Here is a 21464-nt window from a genome sequence, read left to right as displayed (position 1 = left end):
AGCTACGCAAGCTCGATATAGTGCATTGTTGTGTTCCAAAATGGTTTGTTGCATTCTCAACGTTGCCACAAGGGGTGCTATAGAGGACATTAGTGTGAACAGTCCACTTCTTCTTGATCGTTGGTTGCTTAAATAATAATAAATATTTTGGCATTCCTGATGCTTCGTGCAACAAAAAAAAAATCGAATTAATTAATAACTACTCACTTGGCCAACACAAAATGGGTGTCATTTTAAAGCTTAGAAGCTGGACTTTACAATGCATCACCCTGAATTGGTCCTTTTTAATTTCCTGACAAATTAAAACTGCACTGTTTTCATAAATAATGAAATTTGGTTATTTACTGTACACCATACTGTCAAACATATGGTCAAAACATTATACATTATACAGATATAATATTTCAAACAAAAACAGAATATTCAATAGGTAATAATGTGGGATGGTGCATTAAAAGTAGATGTTGATTTTATTGATTAAAATTTTTTTCCCACCTGCTTGGGCAGAAAAATCATTGCCGAGTCAGATAGTGGTTACATTTGGAAAGATATTAAAAGCACAAAATGTTTTGGGGGTGGACATCATGCACTGATAAACCGTGCACAAGTGACATTTATTAATACAGAAAATGGGGTCAGTTTTATGTTGCTTATTTTTTAGAGAGTGAAAGAAGGTTGGATGATAAAAGCGAGACAGTGGAAAGTATCAGGGAGAGGCAGATCCGCATAGAGAGAGCCAGTCATCTCTCTCCTGCTGGCTGTGGAGAGATGGATGAACAGATTTATGTTCATTTGGACAAATGGTGCTGAAGTCTGTCCTCTCCACCGCCTGATGTCCATGCTCTGAGCATTTGGGATTTGAAGTTGTTTTCCTCTGTGCAATCACATGCTTAAAGAACTGGAACCAGATCCTGTATGGCCCTGTCTGACTTGGCCCGATTGCCTGGAACAGTTTCTCCAATAGTGTGTTTTCTCAGGCAATTTTTATGTTGGTTTGACGAAGCCCACATAGTGTTATTCTAAAGACATGGTTTCAGGTTTTTCCAAAAGAGTTTTTCCTCACGTATGCATTCCTCTCTCCATTCTCCACCAGGCTCGTACATGATGGTGGACACCTCTCAACATGATTACGGAGAAAAGGCTCGTCTGCAGCTGCCTGTGATGAAGGAAAACGACACACACTGCATCGACTTTAACTATCTTCTGTATTGTCCAGACGGCTCCAGCCCGGGAACGCTCAATATCCTGGTGAAGGTCAATAAGGGGCCATTGTCCAACCCCATCTGGAACGTCACTTCCTGCACAGGCAAGGGCTGGATGAAGGCGGAGCTCGCCGTCAGCACCTTCTGGCCCAATGAATATCAGGTATGCAAATGATTCACCTAATCAAAAGGCATTGTGTAGGTTTTATTTCTATAACGTATACTCCATGTCATGTGACTAACCAAGATGTGTTTATCTGAGCACACTTAATTAGTATTTTTGTCTTGTTTTCCAGTAAAAACATCCTTATAGCAAGAAACATTTACTTGAGAAGCAAAACTGCATAAGACATAAGTACTTCTTTTAAGAGAATCCTGATGGGTCTCCATGTTTCGGTCACAGGTGGTGTTAGTTTTGTTTAAAGGTGCATATCCTCCAAAGAGAGAGCCTGACTCTGTGTGAGGAGTGACTTGTGGCAATGTAGAAGAACTGAATTGAAATTTAATTGAATTAGAAGTTCTGTGGAGGTTTTCTTCTCTTGTTCTTCTGTAATACTCATCAAATGTTCTAGTATGATTTTTCATACAAACAAAGCAATGCCATGCATTCTCTCACTAGACAAAGCCTGAGTGTACATCGCGAGGCAAACGCCACACGATGCATGCAACTGGCGACAAAACGAGACAGGACACCTGTGCGAGAGTTTGGCCACACACAAACCCGATACCTCAGACCGAAGTGACCGAACCTTGGCACAACGTGAAGACAGCTTGCGACCCGGGTGCGCAGTGCAACACGAGCGCAACACGTAGCGAGTCTGTGGTCACGAGAGACAGACATAAACAATTGATGTGAGTGCATGCCGCCAAGATGACATAAGCACAATGCACCCACGGCAATAACAGACAGAACATGGAGCATGAGTGTCCGGATCCCGATACAGACAGCAGCCGAGACAGGGAAGTCAGGATCCAGACACCATGCTCCGGACATGAAACAAGACCAACCAAAGAGCGCACGGCAGGGAAACTACGACCGAAGCTGTGCACTCACAAAGACAGAACACAAGACCGACTCAGAACAATGATGTCACGATCCTGCCACACAAAATCGCAGACTGACAGAGTGATAGGACTTATCTCATCTCATTTTGTATCTTTTCTTCTTGTCTGGTCTCTTCTCATCTCGTCTACTTGTGTCTTCTCATCTTGTCTCACCTCTCATCTACTTGTGTCTTCTCTTTTCGTCTTGTCTCATCTCTTCTTGTGTCATCTCTTCTTTACGTTTTTTATCATCTCTTCTTCTGGTCTCATCTTTTTGCTCTTCCTCGTCTTCTCTTTTCACCCTGTCTCATCTCTTCTCTAGTATTTTTCTCATCTCATTTCATCTTTCTCTTCTCATCTTTTTTCTTGTCTCTTCTCATCTCATCTCTTATTTTCTTTTATCGTCTGGTCTCTTCTCATCTTTTCTTGTCTCTTCTCTTCTCGTGTATTTTTCTCGTCTCATTTCATCTTATGTCTTATCTTTTTTCTCATCTTGTCTTTTGTCTTCTCATCTCTTTTCCTCTCTTCTCTTTTCTTTTCTTCTACCCCATCTCATCTCTTCATTTGTATCTCTTCTCATCATCTAGTCTCATCTTGTCTCTTCTTGTCTTCTCGTCTCTTTTCTTTTCACCTTGTCTCTTTTCTCTTCTCATCTTGTCTCGTCTCTTCTCGTCTTTTCTTCTTGTATCGTCTCATCTCATCTTGTCTCATCTCTTCTCGGCTTGTGTATTTTTATCGTCTCGTCTCATCACTTCTCATCTTTTTTCTCATCTCATGTTGTCTCTTCTCGTCTTCTCTTCTTGTCTTCTCATCATGTCTCATCTCATCTCTTCTGGTCTTCTTGTGTCTTCTTTTCTCATCTCTTCTCGTCTCAACAGGTCTCTTTCCTTCCCTTCGGTTTATCTCTATTTTTTAATCAGTCATGAATGTGGGTGTGTATCTGTCACTGTTAGTTATGTGTCTATGGTCTAACTGGTTGTTCTGCTTTGGCATGTGTGAGAGAGAGTGAGTGAGCAGGAGAGACTGAATACTCAAAGCCTTGGTTTGTATTCACACTAATTGTGAGTCCTGACTGATCTCTCCTCTCTCTCTGCTGTCTGTGTGAGTGTGTCTGTGGATGAATATTTAACGGCTGATATAGTTTTTCATCCAATGGTTTAAGACATTTGTATCGTCTTACCCACAAAGAAGTGTTTTTGTTTCAGAAATGTCTGCTTTAGAATGCAATACAGTCTTAACAGCGGCCAATTAAAGCCTGCCTGTTTGCCTTGAGCTTTGCAGAAATAAAAATGTCATTGTTTATCAACCCTAAATGCAAATAAACGTGCTCATAACGTGTATAAGTTAGTTACTGATACTTCTACTGGCTGTGCACAGACATTACATGCCGTGTTCTACAGATTTAGGTAGTATTGGGAGATGCTGTTGTGATTAATAATGTATGATATTTCTGAGATGATCTGATGGATTAGAAGGGCTTGTTTCCTCATGTCTTGATTTGATTTTTCACAATATAAAGTATTCCACCTGCTGTCCCTGGAAACCCCTGGAGATCTTCCCTTCTAATGAGTCCAGGCATGTTACGTCCCTTTACTCTGCGTGTGTGTGTGTGTGTGTGGGTCTCTCTCTCTCTCTCTCTCTCTCTATCCTCTCACTCTGTCTGTCTGTCTTCAGTCCATCTCTAACCCAAGTGTGGCCATGTTATTTCTTGTCCCCTTTAATTAGTCGCTGATGACTCGAATCTGTTTCTATTTTTCTCCCGGGGGGGGCAGAAGACCTGAATCACTTTTGTTTTTGGGGAGGGTCTTTATCCCCCTCGAGAGCGGTTCACTTCCAAGCTCAGATCGTTAGTTACCATGTCAAACGGACTCACTGAATGAGCTGGACACCTGCCCTCAGTTATCTTTAATTATTTAATCTCAGATCATCAGAAACCTTGCCAGAACATCCAACGGAATAGCTTGAGTAACGTGTCTTTGGAATCATCAGAATTCACTAGAGTGCACAATAATTTTATGTTGTCAAAAGGAATGAGTTAACATGTTAGATGTGTTCCTTTTGGTCTTCTTTCAGTTTTGGTCAATTATTGAATATTCATCCACAGTCGTTATACTTGAGAGAATAAGTTGTTTTTCTGTTTTTTATTTCCTCCCCAAAAAATTATATTGATGTTCCTTTGTGGTTTTCCCCATATATGATACAGTCTTTAATGTTATTTTTGAGATTGCAAGCATAAATGTTTGTTGAAGGTGCCATTTAAGTTTGAACGAAATTCAGTGTAAATATTAATGTTGAGTTGGTTATTAATTGTTAAATTGAATTGTTGAAATTGATCGATTTATAGATTTTTAATTTATGGATTGATGACTTTTATTTGGTATTATCCTGGTACATGAGGGGGAGTGGGATAGGAAATGGAAGTGTGTGAAGGTAAGAGAGCATACAGCTTTTTGACCAAATGTCCATAAGTGATTTGTGTATTTTGAACTCTATTTTTGTTTGGAAAATAAATTACTTAATTGATCATCAATGACTAAAGTTTGGATATCGTTACTGGAGTATATGCGTCGTAAAATCCCTCAACCTTCTGCAGGAAGTGGGTGCCTTAAGTTTGGAATATAATTGAATCAAGAAAGCCCCTACATGTGTCATAAGGAAAAGAAGGCCTTTTCCCAGGGTTCACAGCTTCGTGTGACCAGCAATTTTCCCGCTTTCTCCCCAAAGGACGGAGGGTGATTTAGTGGAAGAAAAGGTGTTTCGGGTGTGTGTGTGTGTGTGTTTGATTTAGATAAAGTCTGAGGGTGTTTTGTGAGTCTTGAGTGTTGAGTGCTCGTATTCAGTCAAGGTCACCACACACGCACACACACACACACACACACACAGTTTTATCTTGTGTCCAGTATAGCAGCAATTTACAGATGCTCGAGAGCTCAGATTACTGTAGAGACTCCAGTGTGTGTGATGTATGATATGAGTGCATGATGAAGTGTATAATGTTTGTATTAGGGCTGCAACTAATGATTTTGATAATCGATTAATCTAACGATTATTAGAATGATTATTCGGCGATTATTACAACGATTAATCATTAGCTCTTAACCGATTATTCAGCTTGTACCCTGACTTAAAAGGTAGTATTAAACGTGTTTACTAACAATAAAGATGACAAAATCATCTTTTAAAAATACTTCTAAATGACATTCACTGAATTAAAGGGGAAAAATACTTTTTATTAAGTTTAATTCAGTAAAGAAATGTACTGCAAAAATCCTATTATCAAGTGTTTTTGTCTTGTTTTCCATTTAACATTGTCTAACAATCCTTAAAACAAGATATATTTACGTGAGAAGCAACATAAGATATTTAGACTCGCTTTAAGAGAATGTATCTTAAATACAAGTGTATTTTGTCAAATATATTTATATTCAAGATCTATTCTCTAAAAGCGAGTCTAAATATCTTATATGCTGCTTCTCAGGTGAATGCATCTTTTTTTAAAGGATTTTTAGATATTTTCAAATATTTGTATTTTTAATATTATATTCAACATTCTCAGATAACAGTTTTTTCTTCTGCAGTATATCTGCTGAAGTAAATGTATGTTGTTTTACAAGGAGTTTTAGATATTTATATTGGAAAACAAGCCAAAACAAAAACGTATTTTGTTGCAGTGTATAATGGGGCTAAGACTACCCTCTCTCACCTTTCTGTTCACTTCAATTCATCTTTAACTCATAAAAAAACAAACTCTCTCTTATTAATAAAGCTGCATATTGCCAATTTTCTTCAGGATAAGAAATGCACAGTGACACATATATTATGATTCAATAAGTCATGAGCCATCACTTTACGCCGGGTTAACACATTCTCTGTGAGCGGCGCATGAGCGGGGCGGTCACGTCGGACATTCACATAGGCTGCATCTCTTCCACGAGAAACAGCAGCACCTCTGCGCAGGATATAAAGTTATCTATGGGGTCCTACGCCAAATGTATTCTTTAAGGTCATAATAAGCTGAGGTTATTGCTGCTTCAAGGACAGCAGCAGGCAGTCATGTGCACTTTATCTTTATCAGCACACTTGGTTGTGATTGGTTAATGTTGTGTCTATACTGTACACCTATATACACAGAATGGCAAAAAGTCCGGCAATTTATTAATTCTTTTTATTCAGTTTACTTGCATGCAGATATATAAATTGTAGTGTACTATAGGTTTGGTTTGAATAATTTTGATTTGCTTTTGTGTCTTTTCAATAGTCTCCTGATTATTTTAGTGTTGTACTGCACACAGAGCCGCTGAGCTCAGCATGAGCCACGCGGCAAAAATAGGCTCAACGTCAAAACTATCCACTCACTGCCGCTTCTGGGACGTGTCACCTCGCCACTCATGCTTGCACTGTAAACGGTGTCATCTGTTAATATGGGCACTGAAATGAAAACGCACCACTCACACCTCGCACATGCCCCGCTCACGGAGGATGTGTGAACCTGCCGTTATAATCTAGCTGCATTAAGCATGCATGCTCGAGGGATGAGCGTCCCCGCGACAGAGTGTGCCTCAGCCGGGTTCAGTTTCAATCTCTTCCCCTTAGATGGGGACATTTACGCAACTCATAAGAGGTGCTGACCGCACAGAGAAATGCCAGTTTCAGAGTTTGAAGTTATTTATATGACCTGCTTCCTTATTATTTGAACTTTAATAAAGCTATAACATATTAAATATAACTGCATTAAAGATGTAATGCCGGGGTGTTTCCTTTAAAGACGCTCGACACGCAAGTTTTGTTCCAGCTTCACTTAATCCACAACGAGAGTGCGTCTACATTTACTTATTTTGCATTTTTGCATTATAATTCCCTCATACATTGCAATCTACTTCTCCTGAAACTGTTTGGAAAGTTTAGAGTGTATCTGGACTGTGCGATGTGTTTTCTTTCTCTCCTCAGACATGCGTGAACTGCAGTGCTGCTCTCGTGCATCATCATTAGAGTTTAATGTGATCTCATGTTACGTTATATGAGATCAAACAAATATTTGACAACTTTGACAATTTTTTATTGTCGACGTTGTCGATAACGTCGACTAATCGTTTCAGCCCTAGTTTGTATGTCCTCTGCATATGATGTGGAACAATATCTTATCTTACTCACTTAGGTTTAGCACTAACCTTTCTCAGGACGCTTTCTTGCAGTTCGTCTGCACTATATTCAATCATCAGTTTTTGTACATGTGCATCAGACGGACTCTTTGGGAGCATCTCACTGATTTCTTGGGTCATAAAAGTTTTTTTAGGATGCTGTGTTAAGTTGAAACTAGTTGAAACATTGAAAATGGCATCTGGAGATCTCTGCATTTTGTTGTGTTTAACCCAGCTGTCAAGAACGCATCCTTTGAATGGCTCTCATTTTGTGGCTGTGCTGCTTGTGAGGTTTGTTGAGGCGTGCTGACTGCCCCCTGCTGACACGCCTCAGAAAAACACAAACTTACATGTACTTCAAGCTTGAATTGCTCCGATGGTAGGAAAATACTTACTTTCATTTTGGAATGTAGTTATGGTTCAGGAGGCATGATTAATTGCATTAACACATTATTTTGGTGTAATAAATCATACTAAATTAAAGCAGTAAATCGACAGTCCTGATAATTATTAGAGAGTAACCCTGTAATAACAAATAGATGATTTGATTATAAATACACACCTGTGACAGTGCATTCTAATGTAATGTGCTACAGAAAGTTGCTCAGCTGCTTGGCAACCATCACATCATGTCGGAATTACCGTAATAATGAGATTCCAACTCGTAAAATGTGCTCATGTCTTTGTAGAACTTGTAATTACAAGTTCTAAACTCGGAATTCTATGAAAGGGCCGGCTTGACAGTCATGACTTCATGTGAAAAGAACCAATATGGCAGCAGCCTCAACAGCTGAAGGTAGTGAACACATATTTTTATATGTCATTTTATTTAGCCATTAATACCTGGAGCATTGTTTAGTTCTAAAACAGTTTGCAAAAACAGATAGATGGGAATTAATGAATTAATGTAGTGTTAAACATTTTGCTGTTATCAACAACAAAGCCGTTTTTCCATGATAAGTGTTGCCATAGAAAAGAAAAACTCTGTCTGAGGACATTAACATAGTTTTATTAAATCTGTGGCATCACCAAGTGCAATCACATGAACACGTACTGTTTTCAAACAGATTCCAAAAAAAACTCCCCCTATCATCTATTGATCGTACAAACAAATAGTTCCACCCCAAACTCACACCATTGGTTGAGCCAGTGTTGCTGTATCGAGCTCAAACCTACAGAGCAATGTTTTGAGTGTTACATTTGAGTGTTACACTTTTTAATTTTTGGTGAAATCAACCTACATATGGCTTACTATAATTAACAGTAAATGTTAAACTGGGATCCGAGAAAATTTTAACATCTAAAAAATTACAAAATCTTTAAAACAATTAGCCACTTAAATGAATAGAATAAATAAGTAAACTTTACATTTTATATCAGGGGACTCTCCTCAACCACCACCAGTGTGCAGCATCCACCTGGATGATGCGATGGCAGCCATAGTGCACCAGTACACTCACCACACACCAGATATTGGTGGATAGAGTAGAGTGATATAGCCAATTAATGGATGGGGATTATTAGGAGGCCATGATTGATAAGGGCCAATGGGGGGAATTTGGCCAGGACACCAGGGTTACACCCCTGCACTTTTATGAGAAATGCCCTGGAATTTGTAATGACCACAGAGAGTCAGGACCTCGGTTTAACATCTCATCCGAAGGATGGTGCCTTTTTACAATACAGTGTCCCCGTCAATATACTGGGGTATTAGGGCCCACACAGACTGCAGGGTGAGCACCCCGTGATGGCCTCATGAACACCTCTTCTAGCAGCAACCTGAGTTTTCCAGGAGGTCTCCGATCCAGGTTCTGACCAGACTCAACCCTGCTTAGCTTCAGTGGTCAAACAGTCTAGAGCTGCAGGGTGATTATGGCTGCTGGCAAAAGTGTCCATGTAAATGATTTTCTTCGTGGTTTGCTTGCGAGAGAGTTGCGTTTTTTCCAGGCCAGATAATGACATTAGAGGTCGACCAATAATGGATTTTGCTGATACCAATAACTAAGGTGGTGGGATAGGCCGATAACCGATTAAACAGCTGATAGTTTTTAAATTTATTTATAAAACATTCTTGTATTTTCCTTGCTATGATGGGCACAAACAAAGAGTCCTAAATGTGTAAAATCCTAGATGCAGTTTATTGTTCAACCCAAATCCCCAAAACAACCAGAAAAAATATTTGGTGCATAACGTGGGACTTTTAAGTATATACAAGCCTGAAACACACCGGGGACTCTTATTTTGAACAGACACAATGATGAAAAAACTATCGGCAGCAATCGCCATTGATTTTTGTTGACAACGATATTTCCAAAAAGCAACTATCGTTAAAACCGATATATCGGTCTACCTCAGAATGACATGTTCTTTAAGTCATTAGGCTGATAACACACACTCACTCTTTGCCTCGTCTTGTTTGATGTTCAGTCCTTACTTGGCCATGCTACATTCTCTAAAGTGTTGTCCTTTGCCTATACCCACCCTTGTTCTTTGTCTCACAATAGAAGCATCATTCTGTGGCACCCTCTGTCTGTGGTGTAGTGGTTAAGGCTTAGGGCTTGCAACCAGTAGTTTGCTGGTTTGATTCCCTCAATCAATGAGCTATGATCCACCCCCTTTTTGTCCTTGATTAAGACACTGAACCTCAGGTAAATTGAGGAGTAATATCACTAAGTTTACAGCATTCACAAAAATATTCAGTTTTTATATTATTTTAAACTATTTTTTCAATACAGTATTGAATAGATTATAGATTTTTTTCCAGATTTCTTTTTCAACAAGCTCAACATGGTCCATTCTGCGATTGCCTTTGCTGGGAAAGATACTGTACATATGATGCTGCCTTGGAATTTGGCCAAACTGGGGTATCTTAGGAGGCAGCATAATTTTAGTTTATAGTATACTTAATTTGACTGTGCATGCATAGACAGGTGGTTGCTGTATGGATGCTACGACTGTTATGAGATACTGGACTATTTTTCCTCAGGATTTTAGACCCATAAAGATGTCTTTATTTTCCTTTAGACTCGTTATTCAAATGCAGGTATCTTCTGACCTCCTCACACATGCACTCTTGATGTGCACATCCACAGTTGTTGTTTCTATCTTCGTCTCCTGTTGTTTAGCGGTGATTGTATCTTCTTCTAGCCCATCTTTGTGACAATAACGGCTCAACTGTGATTGTTGCCATCTGTGAACCCACTTATTCATGCAGATAATTCCAGACGTATGCATTCACAGACTTGCGTCCTGTCTGACTGGAGTAAATTTTGGGCTTAAATTGCCTACCTTTTGGAAGAGCCTTTGCATCAGGAGTGCATCTATGATGCCTTAAAATGCTGCCTCTGTAGGCAGCTCACTAGGTTTCAGAACAGACCCGGCGTGTTGAGTTAAAAATAGTTCAACTTTTAAAAATTGATCTCAAGACATTGTTATACTCCAGACGAGTTGCAGAAATGTTGCCAAAGTTCCTCTTCAAACTGTTCACTATTGTTTCTTCCGGCATAAATTGGAGAGACTGAAGAACCATTGTGAACTTGATCTGCTGTCGTTGCAGTCAGAGCTGGTGTTATATTGCATTAAAACTTCTAAAAAGAGTCAAATAAACTGGGATCACAGCATCAGGGTGATCACCATAAACTCAGAGGTAGGAAGTGATAGATTACAATCAAAGCGGAGAAAATTACTCCTAGATAGAGACACGGACTATCCAGAAGACTTCCGTTTGATAGATCTGGTGCTTGGGAAGCGGGTGTATATTGCTTCTAATGGGGCGTCGTTATGCAGGAGTTTTGGCATGCGGAGGAGCTGAAATGGAGGGCCGTCTATTCTGAAGGGGAAAAAAAATGGTGCGCGTCTCTCCAAATGATGAAGGACGTCTTGCTCCTCACTCGCTGACAGACCCCCTCACCACCCCCACAAAATAAAAATAAAAAACATACTCCTCACATCACATTTGTATCTATAGCATTTTTTTCTTTCTCTCATTGTTTACTCAGAGAGCTGTGGTAATGATCACCACTGTGCATGCAAATGTGTGTGTGCATACACTCTCTTGACAGGTGAAGAGATGAGAGCACAGAGCTCAATATTTGCTGAAATGCTGGCAGCTGAAAACTGGAAGCTGTGTGAGTGTATGTTTGTTGTTTTGTGTCTATGTTTTTGAATATACATTGTTTCAAAGCAGTATGCTGTAATCAGTGGTGTTTGCAAAGCCAAATTTAAGAAATTTGATCAAAGCCCGAAACTAAGGATCACCACTTGTGCTACAGACTTGAATGATGCCTCACTTCGTGCAGCTTGTTGAGGAGAGGTGTGATATTACTTAACTTCATTAATATACAGTATGCTTCTGTTTTGATGTGAATGCCTAGCGTCTGCATACAGTTAAATGCTCACCTTTTAAAGTATACTTCATTTGATGGTGCGTTTACACAGGGGGTTGCCACATGTGCACTACGACTGCTGTGAGACACTAGACTTTTTCTCTTCAGGAGTTTAGACCCATAAAGACGTCTTTATATTCCTTCAGACTCGAGTTATTCAAATGCAGGTATCTCCTGACCTCCTCAAACACGCGCTCTTGACGTGCACATCCACTGTTGTTGTTTTTACATTCATCTCCTGTTGTTTAGTGGTGATTACATCTTCTTCTAGTGCTACTTTGTGACAGCAACAGCTCAACTGTGAGTGTTACCACCTTGTGGACCCACTAATTAGTGCAAATAATTCCAGGCGCATGCGTTCAGAGACGCAGCTTTAGAAAAATCTGGCTGCACGTGTTCTGAGCTCGAGCACTCTGTCGAAGATGAATTTTGCGTCATGCGTCCTGTACCGAAAGTATACAGACTGAAGTATACTTTGGGCTTTAGTGATCTGACTTACAATTTCCGCCTGGTGGAGGAAAAAAACAGGCATAAAAAAACATAGATTTGCATTTAAGGATATATACCATATTTATACCATATATAAAGACCGGACAATCAAAGAGACTTAGGGGTGGGCCAGTAAGCAGCCACTCACAACATCCTAGCAACCATTTAGAACACCATAGCAACCACCGAAAGCATTGTGTACAGGCAGACACCACTCACATTTTCTTAACAAAAAAATAAATAAACATTTATCTAGATACAGTGAAAACCTAGTTTACATATTTGATCTTCTCAAATATGGTGATTTGGATCTGAAGTCAATATAATCTTTGCTTTACAGCGATATCTCCTCACATTTTGCACTGGATTGAATATGTTCCTGTAAACACACACACAAATTGCATGCACATACTGTCTATTCATGCATGCATGTACACATTTATCATCTTGTCTTGAGCTCTTACGCCCCAGAAAGTTCTGGGTCACCCCTCATAAGGGCCATACACCTGTCAACTTATGTTCAAGAATCTCCTTTCTCTTTCCTGGAGGAAAATAAGAATATGAGTGCTTTCTCTCTCTCTCTCACTCTCTCTCTCTCTCTGTCATCAGTTTGACTCCCCTTCAGTTAGAGAGTGTCTTTTGTACGGCTGATCTCAAAGTTGTTCTGTAAATATGTATGGGTGTGTCTCGCCGGCCGGAAGCAATATGATATTGATTGTGGTACATGCAGAGCTTCAGATGTAATCAATGTTTCATAATTTAATGTTTTGAAGAGTAATTTATGTGTTCAATAGAAACATGATGGATGATTATGTGTAATGGATGTTTGGACATGATGCTGTCAAAACCCAAACTCGTGATCATTCATTCTGTGGTCATCATAATGATCATTTTGAGTTTTATTGCTACTCATAATGTAAACAATGTAACATATGCAGTCTTTATGGAATTTGCAGCATGTGTAAATGCAGTAATGGCGTTGCTTAGACATTTCTAGTGTGTGTGTGTGTGTGTGTGTGTGTGTGTGTGTGTGTCTAAGGGTTTGGGGTTATGATAGATGTCGGCAGCTAGTGATATGTGTGTGTGTTTTGTGCATGTAAGTGTGTAACTTCAGGCTTCCTCATTCCAACCCATCTACCGTCACCACCACGACAGGGCAACCACACACACACACACACACACACACACACACACACACACACACACACACACACACACATATTAGTGCAGCTATCATTATGAGGACTCTCCATAGACATAATGATTTTTATACTGTACGAACTATAGTTTCTATCCCCTAACCCTAACCCTACCCCTAAACCTAACCCTCACAAAAAACTTTCTGCATTTTTACACTTTCAATAAAACATAGTTTAGTATGTTTAAGTGATTTGAATTATGGGGACACTAGAAATGTCCTCAAACCACATTTATAGCATAATACCCTTGTAATTACCAGTTTGAAACCTTAAAAATAATGTCCACGTAAACTACCCAAATCCGCCCACACACACACACTCTCTTTCTCACACAGACGAACACACACAATCTCTCTTTAGCACGCACGCACACACACACACACACACACACGCAGCTCAGAATAGGTCTTATTTAAGCCTTTTAGAAATGTTTTAGGGCCTGAGTGATATCTTGTGTTTTTTGTGGAGGAAGAACCAATGTTAAAGTTGTCATATATGTAACCTCTTCTGCCATTACATTCCCTTGCACTCTCTGTATACAGTTGTGCTCAAAAGTTTGCATACCCTTGGAGAATTTAGCATCAGTGACAGCGTGCAGTCTTTTGTAATAGTTGTCTATGAGGCCCCAAATTCTTGCAGGTGGTATAGCTGTCTATTCATCTTAGAAAAATGCCTCCAGGTCATGCAAAATCTTTGGTCGTCTTGCATGAACCGCACGTTTGAGATCTCCCCAGAGTGGCTTGATGATATTAAGGTCGGGAGACTGTGATGGCCACTCCAGAACCTTCACCTATTTCTGCTATAACCACTGGAGGGTCAACTTGGCCTTGTGCTTAGGGTCATTGTCTTGCTGGAAAGTCCAGGTGCATCCCATGCGCAGCTTTCATGCAGAAAAATGCTAATTGTCTGCCAGTATTTTCTGATAACATGCTGCATTCAACTTGCCATCAATTTTCTCAAGATTCCCCGTGCCTTTAGAGCTCACACTCCCCTAAAACATCAGTGAGTCACCACCATGCTTCATAGTGGGGATGGTATTCTTTTCACTATAGGCCTTGTTGACCCCTCTCCAAACATAGCGCTTATGGTTGTGACCATAAAGCTCTATTTTGGTCTTGTCACTTCAAATTACAGTGTGCCAGAAGCTGTGAGGCATGTCAAGGTGTTTTCAGGCATATGGTAACTGGGCTTTTTTGTGGCATTGTCGCAGTAAATGGCAACTCGATTGTCGCAGTAACTGGCAACTCGACCATGCAGCTCATTTTTGTTCAAGTATCGTCGTATTGTGCTCCTTGAAACCACCACACCGTCTTTTTCCAGAGCAGTCTGTATTTCTCCTGAGGTTACCTGTGGGTTTTTCTTTGTATCCTGAACAATTCTTCTGGCAGTTGTGGCTGAAATCTTTCTTGGTCTATCTGACCTTGGTATCAAGAGATCCCTGAATTTTCCACTTCTTTTTGATATTACATTTTTTTATTGATTCCATTCAACAAATTAAATAAACATAGCAGAAAATGCGGAATCAAATTATGTACAATTAAACCCTTCCCCCCCCCCCCCCCCCCCCGAACACCCCCACCCAACACACTCACCCCAGTGGTCATAAATATTTGAAATGAGGGCGCTCCAACCGACCTCCAACCCCTTAAAATAACCTGTCTGGCGATCATGATGCTCGTTAGGACCCAACTCTTTATTTGACAATTCTCAATGTCGATGACCACCCCATCGCCCAAAATACAGAGTCTGGGGCAAAGTGAAAGCCGAGTGCCCAATACATCACATATAAGACTCTGAACTTTCAGTCAGAACTCCTGGATCTCAACACACCCCAAAAGACATGAGTTATGTCTCCAGCCTCTGATTGACATCGCCAACATGTGGGTGTGTCTTTAAGACCAAGCCTATACAATCTGGAGGGGGTCCAATAAAATCGATGTAAAATATTAAATTGCATAAGGCGAACCCTAGCATCTCTAGATATAGACTTGACATTTTTTAGGATCCTAGCCCACACCCCCTCCTCCAATTTCAAGTTTAGATCTTTCTCCCATAATTTTTTGAGAGAATTCAAAGTTTCGTCCCCCAGACTCTGAATTAGCAGGGAGTAATACACTGATGCCTCATGAACCTTCCCAAAAGCAGAAATCACCACTCCTAGAGTATCTGCCGGGGGGGTGCGTGCCACTCCCAAAAACAGTGCAGAGTAGGTGGCGCAGCTGTAAATACTTATAAAACTGAGATCTGGGAATGCCAAAATGTTGAACCAATTTTTCAAATGGTCTCAATACTCCACTCTCATATAGGTCACCAAGTGTATTAACCCCCCTCACAATCCAATCTGACCAACAGAAAGGGGACTTATTAATACATAGTTTAGGGTTCAGCCATATGCTCGAGGCCACGTTTAAATAAATATCAGAATTAAACACTTTGGACACTTTTGTCCATATTGAGTGCAAATGCAAAATAACGGGGTGCGACTTAACCTCTCCAGCTAGTTTAATCGAAAGGCTTTGCAGTGGCGAGATAGGAGCAAGAACTTCATTTTCAATACAAAACCAGGGAGGGGCTCTCTCAGGTGGAAGTGACCAGTGAGCCAAATGTCTAAGACCAAATGCATAATAATAATAAAACAAAATCTTGTGTAGGCCTAACCCACCTTTGTCAATCGGCCTATGTAACTTATTGAAATTTAACCTGGGACACTTACCATTCCAAATGAAGGACTTCGCTACGTTATCAAATTGCTTTAAATAAGAGAGGGGGACATCTACAGGGAGAGACTGTAGCAGGTAGTTGAATTTTGGAATATAATTCATTTGAATATCATTAACCTTCCCAATCATCGATAAATGTAATGAAGCCCACCTGTCCACATCATTCGAAAACCTTTTTATTAAGGGATCAAAATGAACTCTGACTAAATCAGACAAATTTGCTGGGAATAAAATTCCCAAATACTTAATTCCCTGTTTGGGCCACTGGAAGGCACCCGGCTGGAAGGCCATTACTGGACAGTACACTGTCAAAGCCAAAGCTTCGATTTAGACCAATTGACTTTGTATCCTGAGAACTTGGAAAAGGAGTTATTAATTCTGTGGAGGCAAGGCATAGATCTAGTAGGGTCGGAGACGAATAATAAAATATCATCTGCGTAAAGCAGAAGCTTATGCACCACACCTCCCACAATCACCCCTGGAAAATCATCCTCCTTTCTTATCGCGGCTGCTAATGGTTCCAGGGCAAGACAGAACAATAATGGGGAAAGAGGGCAACCCTGCCGGGTGCCCCTATCCAGAGTAAAATAATCTGAAATTAATCAGTTTGTTTGTACCGCTGCTACAGGGTGTCTATAAAGTAACTTAATCCAACCAATAAATGTACTCCTGAACCCATACATTTCCAAAATCTTAAAAAGATGATCCCATTCTACCGTATTAAACGCCTTTTCGCCGTGAAGTGAGATGGCAGTGACTGGAGATTGATCATTCGCTACTGACCACATGATATTGATGAGATTTCTAATATTATCAGAAGAGCTACAGCCTCGAATAAACCCCACCTGATCTATATGTATAAGTGATGTCATAACTTAACTTAATCGATTAGCCAGAAGTTTTGACAGAATTTTTACATCTAACTGGATCAGGGAAATTGGGCAGTAACTTTTACACTCACTTGGATCTTTTGTCCTTTTTAAAAATCAGACTGATCCGGGCTTGTGTCATGGTTGGCGGGAGCTTTCCATTCTTTAATGATTCCATATAAACTTCTAACAAAAGTGGAGCCAATTCTGTAGCATAAGATTTGAAAAACTCAGAGGAAAAGCCGTCAGGCCCCGGAGCCTTGCCTGTAGGCAAGGCCTTAATTACCTCATCAAGCTCCTCCAAGATTATCTCAGAATCAAGAGAATTTTTTTGCTCAGTCGTCAGTTTAGGAAGATCTAATGGTTCCACAAAGTTCCTAATATCTTCATCAGTAGATGAAGACGTGGAACTATAGAGATCAAAGTAGAATTCTTTAAAAGCATTATTAATATCAATGGCCGAGGTAAATATTTCACCACCCGCAGATTTCACAGAGGGAATAGTAGAAAAAGACTCTCTCTGCTTTATATATCTTGCCAAAAGTTTTCCTGCTTTGTCCCCTGACTCAAAGTATGACTGTCTTGCCCTGAATAACCAAAACTCCACTTTCCGCATCAAAATAGTATTATATCTATATTTCAATCGGGTCAATTCTCTGAGGCCATCAGATGACATACGCCGCTTTAGCTCTGCCTCGGCACTTAATATTTCCTTCCAACTCCACAAGTTCTTGTGCTTTGGATTTTTTTGGTGAATGAGGCATACTGTATGATCCGATCCCTAAGAACCGCCTTAAGTGCCTCCCAAGCCACGCCCACAGAGGATACTGAGGACCAGTTGGTCTTCATATAAACATTGATTTCAGTCTTTAACATTTGTTGGAAATCAGGATTTTGCAAAAGGGACACATTAAGGCGCCAGCTATATGATTTCTTTTTCTCTGTATATGGCAACATCTCTAAACTCACCAGGGCATGATCTGAGACTAAGATATTTCTAATTGAGCAATCAACAACAGATAAAATGGGGGATTTGGATATATACAAAAAATCTATTCTAGAGTAAATTGAAAAAAATGTATAGTCCCTACCAGATGGGTTCAAAAGTCTCCAAATATCTGTAAGACCAAGATTTTTACACATCCTGTGAAGCGTCAATGTTGCTCTAAGGGGTTTACACACTTTTGCTTCACTATGATCAAGGACTGAGTCCATCAAAAGATTAAAGTCTCCTCCCAATATTATATCATGGGGGGTGCCAGCGGTTTGCAGCATTCCTTCAAGATCTATAAAAAAGCCCTAATCATCAGCGTTAGGTGCGTAAATATTAGCCAAAATCAACCTTTTGCCCCTGAATTTCAGCTAAAACAATAATGACTCTCCCTAATTTATCTTTAGTCTGTTTGAGACATTTGAATTGTAGATGTTTATTGATCAATATAATGACTCCCTTGCTTTAGCCAGCACTAAAGAAAACATGTCCACCCCATATCTTCCCAAATTTCTTACGTTTAAGAAAAGAAATAACCTTCCTTCTTTTTATGGGTTGCCCCAACCCATTTACATTCCATGTGGAGAGAGATAGTACACTCATATTAACATTTGACATTTTGATATAGTAGAAAAAATAAATTGTGTCAAAAACAAAATTATACAGACCACATTCCCCACTAGTGAAACAATCAAACCCTGAACTTCCCCCCGAACAAAACAAACAGAAAAAAGAAAACGTGCGTATTAACCCGGCGCACAACAGCGCCAACTGGCGACAATCCCTCCAAACTCAAAAGGTCCACGAACGCCCACGAGCCCCCATGACAACTTTGCCATTGGATTGCTCAATTTTGCCTCACAAATTTGTGAGGCAAAATTACATAAAAGAAAATACTTATTAATACTTATGTAAAATAAACCCCAGCTAATAGGAAGAATGAACACAAAGAACGTGTAGATTCATTCACAGAACTGTCTCAAAGGTGTGATCTTCCGCAAAACAAATTCCAGCTGATATAAAATTCCAGCTGATATTCTTCGGACAGACAAACGAATGTCCAGTGAGCCGGCTGTTATGAGTTCAGCGGATGACGTGATCATTCCAATGTCCCATAAAAATACTCAACAAAACAAACTCCAGCCAGCAGGAGGAATAAGCACGAAGAACGAACAGATTAATCCACAGCTGTTCCAAAGGAATGTTATTCAATAGAACAAGCTCCAGCCGCTAGGCGGAACCAATACAAAAAGAAACAAAACTGGCATCCCGGTTTCCCGGGTGGTCGAGTCAGTTCACTCGGAGGCTGCATAAAAGTATATAACATGACATACACAATCCGTCAACTTTATAAAAGACATCCTTTGTGTGAGCATGTAGATATTTTTCGGTCATCCATAGTGTCTACTCTCAAACTGGCTGGGAACTTCAATGCAAAAGTTTCTTTAAGTGAAAATGTTATTCACAAAACAAACTCCAGCCGTTCGGCGGAGCCAACACAAAAAGAAAAAAGAAACCAAAATGATGCCCAGCTTCCTCAAAAGCCTGAGTAAGTACAGCGAGTCGACCCACTCACATGAGAAACACCCAATGCTTTACTCACCCATTGATTCTATAAAAGACATTGCCTGATTGGGACATGTATTCCCCGTCCTTCGTTTCTATTCTCAGTTTGGCCGGAAACATCAGAGCAAAAGTGATCTTTCGCTGATGTAAGAGTTTCTTACATTCCTTGAACCGAACGTGTTTCTCTCTTGTCGAACTCGCAAAGTCCGGGAACAAGAAAATATTATGGTTCTTTCAAGAAAGCTTCCCTTTGCTCCTCGCCTGGCGCAACACAAGATCTTTATCGGATGATCTCAGAAATCTGGCCAGAATCGGTCGGAGCCTTTCTCCCTCAGCAAATCTGTAAGCTGGGACTCTGTGAGCTCGCTCGATTTCCAGTTTATGGCCTGTTATTTCGAGCAGACTCGGGAAAAGCTCACCTAGGAATTTCACCATGTCTCTGCCCTCCTCATGCTCAGGAATTCCAACAATTCGAACTTTATTCCTGTGGCTTCTATTCTCAAGATCTTCAAGCTTTTCAGGGAGATGTTCCAAATCAACTTTGGTCACGGGCAGATTAGCGGTTAATTCCCTCTCCGAAGACTCCAGACAATTGATTCGTCACTCAACATCAGTCACTTTTGTAACTAACTCAGATAATTTTATTTCCATCACCATAAACGATCGACGTATTACAGCGAGATCCTCCAAGTCAGCAAGAACCTTCGTCAGCATCACCGACATGTTGGACAACTGACGCTGGATCACCTCTCCTGCCACACCATCCAAATCGAGTCCCCGGTCTGTAGGCCTGTCGGGGCTTTCATCCTGAACACGTAAGTGTCTTTTAATGTCTTTTGACTTCTTTGCCATGATTTGCCTCAAAGAGCAAATGTGTAACTGGGCGCAGAGCTCGTCGCTCACACGTCTGCGTCTTGCATGGCGTCACGTGACCCCCGAATTTTCCACTTCTTAATAAGTGATTGAACAGTACTCAATATATATATTGTGTATTTCTCTATATACTTATATTTTCTATTCACTTTTTATTTTTATTCTATTTTTATATATATATATATATATTATCTCTGTCTTGTTGTTGTATTGTTTGTGCAATGGAAGCTTCTGTCACCAAGACAAATTCCTTGTATGTGTAAGCATACTTTGCAATAAAGCTCATTCTGATACTGATATTACTAGATCTTATACACACACACACACACACACACACACACACACTCACACACACTACCGTTCAAAAGTTTAGGATCACTTACTCATTCTTTATTTTTATTTATTTTTTTCACATTTTAGAATAATAGTAAAGTCATCAAAACTATGGAATAACATAAATGGAACTATGGGAATTATGTTGTGACTAAACAAAATCCAAAATAAATCAAAACTGTTTTATATTTTAGCATCTTCAGAGTAGTCACCCTTTGCCTAGAATTTGCAGACATGTACTCTTGACATTTTCTCAACCAACTTCTTGAGGTATCACCCTGGGATGGTTTTTAAACAGTATTGAAGGAGTTCCTATCTATGTTGGGCACTTATTGGCTGCTTTTCTTTATTATTTGGTCCAATTCATCCATTTCAAAAACTTTTTTTATTTTTATTAAATGTTAGTTTTATAATGAAATAAATTAATATGGTGGCACAATTATATTTTTGTCTACAAAACTAATTTCAAACATTTAAGCATACGCCTTCAGATCAAAAGATTTTTAAGATCATGAGAAACATTTCAGGCAAGTGACCCCAAACTTTTGAACGGTAGTGTGTGTGTGTATATATATATATATATATATAAACAAAAAAAGATGTCCTCTCACTTTCAACTGCTTTTATTTTCAGCAAACTTAACGATTCAACAAAT

General features: G+C 39.8%; 1 protein-coding gene across 6 annotated transcripts in view; it reads left to right on the top strand.

The window, feature by feature from the left end:
* Positions 1-21464, top strand: part of LOC127415775 (receptor-type tyrosine-protein phosphatase kappa-like) — a 300986-nt gene that overhangs the window by 100574 nt on the left and 178948 nt on the right. For all 6 annotated transcript variants that reach the window (XM_051654679.1, XM_051654680.1, XM_051654681.1 and 3 more), the window contains one exon: positions 1094-1365. In XM_051654679.1, the coding sequence (XP_051510639.1) occupies positions 1094-1365 (272 nt within the window). The remainder of the gene's footprint in view (positions 1-1093; positions 1366-21464) is intronic.

Source organism: Myxocyprinus asiaticus, chromosome 25 (assembly GCF_019703515.2).
Source record: "Myxocyprinus asiaticus isolate MX2 ecotype Aquarium Trade chromosome 25, UBuf_Myxa_2, whole genome shotgun sequence".
In the NCBI taxonomy this organism is placed as follows: domain Eukaryota; kingdom Metazoa; phylum Chordata; class Actinopteri; order Cypriniformes; family Catostomidae; genus Myxocyprinus; species Myxocyprinus asiaticus.
The sequence above is the reverse complement of the archived record's forward strand: the minus strand, read 5'-3'. Positions and strand labels throughout refer to the sequence as shown.